The sequence below is a fragment of the Seriola lalandi genome, unplaced genomic scaffold, assembly GCF_002814215.2.
Source record: "Seriola lalandi dorsalis isolate HSWRI2012SDOR001 ecotype SW California unplaced genomic scaffold, Sedor1 jcf7180002054570, whole genome shotgun sequence".
In the NCBI taxonomy this organism is placed as follows: domain Eukaryota; kingdom Metazoa; phylum Chordata; class Actinopteri; order Carangiformes; family Carangidae; genus Seriola; species Seriola lalandi.
The window spans coordinates 2,220,267-2,226,491 of record NW_019525123.1 but is presented as its reverse complement, the minus strand read 5'-3'; the positions used below and the strand labels follow the sequence as shown (position 1 = coordinate 2,226,491).

At 40.9% G+C, this 6,225-nt stretch overlaps 1 protein-coding gene across 1 annotated transcript in view; it reads right to left on the bottom strand.

Moving 5' to 3' along the window:
* The window catches only part of LOC147818518 (uncharacterized), a 9,604-nt gene extending 3,515 nt beyond the window's left edge, over positions 1-6,089 (bottom strand). Inside the window, exons 1-4 of the mRNA XM_087176808.1 lie at positions 5,700-6,089; positions 5,320-5,419; positions 5,008-5,167; positions 1,104-1,236 (exon numbers count right to left, since the gene is read on the bottom strand). Coding sequence (XP_087032934.1) covers positions 1,104-1,236; positions 5,008-5,167; positions 5,320-5,339 — 313 coding nt within the window. The 5' untranslated portion in view covers positions 5,340-5,419; positions 5,700-6,089. The remainder of the gene's footprint in view (positions 1-1,103; positions 1,237-5,007; positions 5,168-5,319; positions 5,420-5,699) is intronic.
* Positions 6,090-6,225: the final 136 nt, after the last annotated feature.

Genomic DNA, 6,225 nt, shown 5'->3' with positions numbered 1-6,225 from the left:
GGGGGTGGGGGGGGGGGGGGGGGGACCTAGACAGAATAAAGGGGGCAAGGGGGCAAGATCTGACAGCTCCCACAGCTTCTGCAGTGTGCTGAAAACATGCGTCCCTCTTAATGGAACACAGGAGCAGTGCACATACGGGAGTGGTATATAAAGAAAACTCTGCAAGTATTGGTTTCATTACGATTAAGTTACTGACTCACAGTGGGCTTTGTTTTTAAAGCAGACAAAGTACTCTTTGTGAGCATACACAAATTTCAATCATAGACGCTAGTTTACAGGAGCTCTGTACTGTAGAATAGCGCTTTAGACTCCATCTGGAGTTAATTTCCTGGTCGTAGCAATGACCCCTGTAATCAGTACGGCACATAAATCTCCAGGCTTGCCATCATGGCACTGATTCTGATGTAGTTGGGTAATGAGGTAGCTGGATTTTGTTATAAGGAGTGGTAACCTGTGCAGCACATGTGTAGGTAACTCAATTAATAAAATGCACTCTGATCAGTGATTGGCCTCTGTGTAATTAATGGTGAAGGAGCAGCAGTTTGTGTGTAGACTCGGAGGTTACGAGTGTGCCACCTCTAAAATCTATGATCTATGAACACGATGTGGGTATAAGCAGCAGCGGATATACCACGTTGGGACAGCAAGAACTGTGATTGGTGAGCTTGGGCTAATGCGTGCTTTTTCTTACAAATGTCAGATGCTGATAGAGATTGTTCAGAGTGAATACAACAGGCACATTGAAAAAAAGTCTCAGTTATCTATCTTTTCAGTAACACACATCTAAAGAAACCGTCTGCACTGCAAACCTTTTGATCCCGGTGACCTCCATTCTCGACTATTAATCAAAACCTTTGCCATCGGCATCTATGATGGGAAGCCCGTTTAATCTGGCTTTACTTTACTGGATGCTGTGAAGAAGGCAAATGCAAATGCAATCTGACAGAATATACTGTATGAGGGATTGCAGTCAAGAACTCTGGGTTATAGGAAGTTATGAAATAGAAGGGGAAAAAAATAACAATGAAGAAGTCTTTCTGGCTCAACTTGTATCTGCTCGATGACTGAGGAAGCTGTTGTGTTTAGCAGTGTGTGTGCGCTACCTCCAGAGACTGCCTCATATGGCGGCGGCATGTCAAGGTGGGAGAAGGACGCGGCCGGTGGCAGGGCTGTGGAGGGCTCCTCTATCGACAGGTCGTCCTGAACACCATACCAACTAGGCCAGACAGACGTTTGCTATAGAGGGAAGGAAACACAGAGAGCATTAATGATACATATAGAAATGTAGAGTTATACATAAGTACACAAGTCCACACACACACACACACACACACACACACACACACACACACACACACACACACACACACACACACTGCTGTTTTCAGAAAGTTTTGGACACCGCCATTTTTCCAGTTTTGATTTCAATTTAAGCAGTTCAAGTTTAGTGAATTGATAGTGAAGATTAAGAAATTGGTCGACTTACAGCTAACAAACTTTCTTACTACACCCTCGGATGCATTATTAGGACAATACTGTACTGCAGGAAGTGGGACTATATATTACTATGAGAATGGTGAGAAAACGGCAAGTAACAAAAGGAAGACAGACTGTTGGTCCGGGGTTCATCCTACAGCAAAAATAATCCTCCAAAACATTTGAAGAAAAGAACCAGACGGTTGCATCACATGACAGAAGAGCAGCACAGTCTCCAGACTTTAAACTCTGGAGGTGGATTGGAATGAACTAAACAGAAAGTGAAAGCAAAGAAAACCGCAAGTGGGACACGTTCGTGGGAGCTTGAGCAACAGTCTTGGGACGAACTAAAAGCTAACAGGATGTATGTCAACACTGCTGGGATACTAACTGGGCTGGTTTTACTGTACACACCTCTAGAGAGGACAGTGCTGCTGGTTGGATTTATCCATCTGCTCCTCCAGTGAGCTTCCCTTTGAAACGCTTTGCTTCAGGCCAACACTGACAGACACAAATCCTACCACCATGAAGTACAAACAGCAAGACAATATTCTTAGAGAAGAAAGAGATAGTGTCCGTCTTCTACCTCTTTTCTGTGTTCAACATATTTTCCAATACTGGGCTGAACAGCATGGAATGTTTTCACCCCAAACCTGATGAACCATGTTAGACCCCACATAAAGTCGTTTATACAAAACGCAAGTGTCTACCAGTTAATCCCATAAATAGGCAGTGGTTGTATCCATTATATTAGGCTATGACACTCAGAATGTTAATATAATTTTCCAAGATGCATTTTTAATTCCAAATTTTCTTTGCATGAAGGCTTCCGAGTCTGACGAAAGCTGACAAGGAGAGCAAGCAGCCACTTGCCACAGTCAGTTTTAGGGCTAGGCTGGTATTAAAACACGTGTTCGTTCGTTCTTTTATCTTCCTGACCTCCTCTGGAGAAGCTCTCAATCCTTTTTACTCTTGTTGGCCAGCTAATTGCATTGGTAACAGGAAGAAGGCACAGTGACGATAGACTGGTGACCTTGCAGATTGATGTCTTAATTAGTTCAAAATTGCCAACCTGTTGTTGTGGGTGTGATAAGGAGGGATGAGGAAAGATGTAGCACAGACAGACAGCCGGAGTTTGAGGTATTTAGCACACAATGAACCTATAATAATTTATAAAGTTACATCATTATTATGACATGTTTTTGCCAAATCATGTTGGATCTTCATGGCCTGGTAGCAAATGCTTTGTGGACCAGTACCAGTCTGCAGCCTGTATATTGGGAACTACCAGATTAAAACACTTACATTTCTGTAGGAACAAAACAAGATCAAAACTAATTAAGTTGAGGCCTTATAATCTATAAACTATCAATCTCTCCCATCTGTCACTACAGCCAAAATCTATGAAGTTTTTCCCCATAGCTCTTCTGGGTTCATTTAGTCTTTTCCAGTAGCCATGAGTGTCCAAGAGGCTTAGTGAGTGATACTACATCAAGACTTTTCCCCCCACTGTGTTTGATTCATTTAAGCCCAGGACTCGAGACGTCTTGGCGTCTCTCCAGTAAACTTTCAGGGTGCCGGTTATGGATGACCGTGGGGCCTCCCTGCTGCACATTCCATTAAAATCTAAACAGGGAACATTATACAGCAGAAATGGCAGAGGGAACAAGGGGGAGAGGAAGAAAGGAAGAGGAACAGGAAGAAAAAAAAAACAGAAGAGGAGAAAAGAGAAGGCTACAGGAAAGTAAGTGGGAGCAAACAGAAGAGTTTCCGGACAAGGTGAAATTAGGACATGGTGGCTAAAGAGGCTAAAGAGAAGTAAAAGGTCTAAAAAGCAAAAAGAGAAAGACGAGTGCAAGAAGGAGGTGGGAGGGTTTTCTGGGCTGGTACTGGACATGTAACTAGCCAGTTCATAATTGTCTGATAAGACACCAAGAATGGAAGTCTTAAACTGGACTGGACATTCTCTAAAATAAAATAGTTGAGATAGCACACAGGATGTCACAACTAGTCTGGGGAAACCCAAGCCCAAAAACCACAGCATCTCTCAACATTCAACTGCATAATGTATTTTTTTTTTAACAAATGCGGTATTTCCTGTTGCAGAAATATTCCAAACATAGCTAAAAATATCATTGTATGTGCCTGAATGTAACTACCACAATTATAAATAAATGAAAAGCTGGAGCGGAGTCAAGATTATTGAGAAATGACTAAATTGATCCTTTTAAAATGTGTCAGTTCTCGGCAAATGTGTTGAAATCTTTGTTATTCATGCAACATTTTTGCAAAATCTAATAAGAAGTGGGTGAAGCGGGCAAGATATAGAAACCAGTTTGAATAACGTCAGAGAAACCTGTTATTCATAGAGCATTTTTGGGAAGGTTCTGAATCATGGCGATTGCTTCCAGGTGTTTCAGAGAGCCAGTAAAGCAGAAAGGCCCTGTAGGAATCACAAACATGATGACTGTCTACACCTGTGGCATAGCCCACAGAAAAGACTCCATACAAACTGATGTTGAGGAAAGGCATTACTATTCTAGACATATCTCTGAAAACATCAACACAAATAAAACTACATTCAACTAGCACTTGAAGATGATAATAAAACAGAATCCTGCATTTTGTAGAAACCAAACAGAAACACAACTATGAAGTTCATTTCAATGATCAAATGGCTATTAAAGAGCAGCTGAAACTATAAGGGTTAGAGTTAAAACTATTTACAATGTCACGCAAATTAAATGTTGGAAGAGACTTTTTCTTCCATCTAGCTTATGATTTACATGGGACTAGAGAGAGTAAGAGTTATATTTCAATTAAAAGCATAGCACAGAAAACATCAGTGACTGAAATGTTTTACATGTTGGGAAATAACACAATCTTCGTAGGGGGATACACTGCTGTCTGTAAATCAGTCTACTCCTGTCTTGCTGTCTGTGTCTTTACTGATCATATTTGCACAAAAATTTCACATGCATGGTTAAAATTTTACAAACTTGCTTAAAAAGGTCCACTCACACACTCACTTTTTTTTCTAACTGAAGAACTGTCAAAGCCGTGACCTGCCCTACTAGAACTCTAATGTCAACAAGGTCAAACAAACTTTACAGAAAAATGTCAACGCACAAGTACATGCATAGCAGAAGCGTGTACTTATTAATGCACCCAAACAAACCTACTAAGTATGTGTCTAAAACTGAAACGTAGCCTGTCTTGTCATTTTATTAGAAGTGAAAGTGAGTGACGGAAAACCACATGTCCTCTCCAGAGAACAAACAACTCCTCTGCAAAAATGTAACACAACTGTGTCCTTATTTGACTTTCTCTAACTCACTATTCTTATGTGGCGGATCATACTCAAGTCTCTCAGCTCACAAGAGATTCTCTTCAACAAAAACCTATATACTTAGACCCAACTACAATAAAAGTTATATACTGGAGGTGCAAAAACCATTTCAGCAGTTGACAGCTAGATTATGAGTTTGAGATGTAGAAGACGTACTGTCAGTGCATATGGTCTGTACTTACACTCTGTCTCTCACACATCTGATGAAGGTATGCCCTCCCGCCAACAATGACTATCTGAGCATTGCGTGGGTTGCTCAGGTACGCTGCCAGTTGCCTCTGCCTTGATCGGTACCAGCACACATAGAAGAATATCTTGATGATGATGAATATGATGACAACTCTGTAAAGGAGAGAGGAAAAGTATACAGGATGGGGAATGGGAAAGGAGTGGACAGCTTTCTGCATGAATTTTCAACTCCACTTTTATTATTATTTTTTTTTAAAAGAAAAAAAAAAGAGAGATGTAATTATAACTACATAATTTATACTTACATGTACCAGTACAGCTCCATTTTTTGTGAGATGTCACTGAGTAGAAGCTCTCATAGCTGAGGAATAACTTGCTGATCCCTGGCCAAAATCACAACTTGCCCTGAAAACAGTAACAATTTCGAGTAATGTTTACCTTAGTGGCAACATCCGTTACCTTTCATTATTTAATTACTATCTATATTATTATAAATGAGTAACACTGAGTGACGTTTATAAAACCAGAAGCTTAAACTATTTAACCACTACAGCTAAGCTGGGTTAAATGTACAAGCACATAACTATAACTTAAAACAGATGGTAACTTTAGCATGACGACTCTACCGTTAACTCAGCTATCTAACTGAGCTAAAAACAATCACTGAACAGGATTTTGAACTCACTTTATAGCGACCCCTTGGCTTTCTGAGTTATGTGGAAAGGTGTGCCATTTCCCTTGTCGTTTCTGGGATGTGATGCGGATAGAGCTCCAGGAACCAGCTGAAGCTACCGCTAGTTTAGCTAGGCTATCGCGTAGCAGGCCACAACGACAACAACACCCGCTACTCTATTTACCCACGCGGAGAACAAAACAACAACTGATGTTGACCAGCTTTATGAACATACCTTCTTGTTATTACACACAAGCTTACTAGCTAGTTACTCGGCAAGCTTCCCGTTTACCCTACACTGAAAAAACAACTAAAGTAATCTTAAGTAGTTTAGCTAGCGTTAACTGACTTAGCACATCCCTGTGCGTTCAAGGCTGCCTTCGGTTTCACAGTGGGCGGTGTTCTCAAGATTGTTGCCTTCGGTGCTTCCCGTAGACTGCCCCTCCCTCAGTAGAGTCCTTTCAAATAATCTGATGGGTTTTTTATGTTACTTTCAGGAATTGTATCTCGAAATTCTGCTTTGGTGACGGTTGTACAG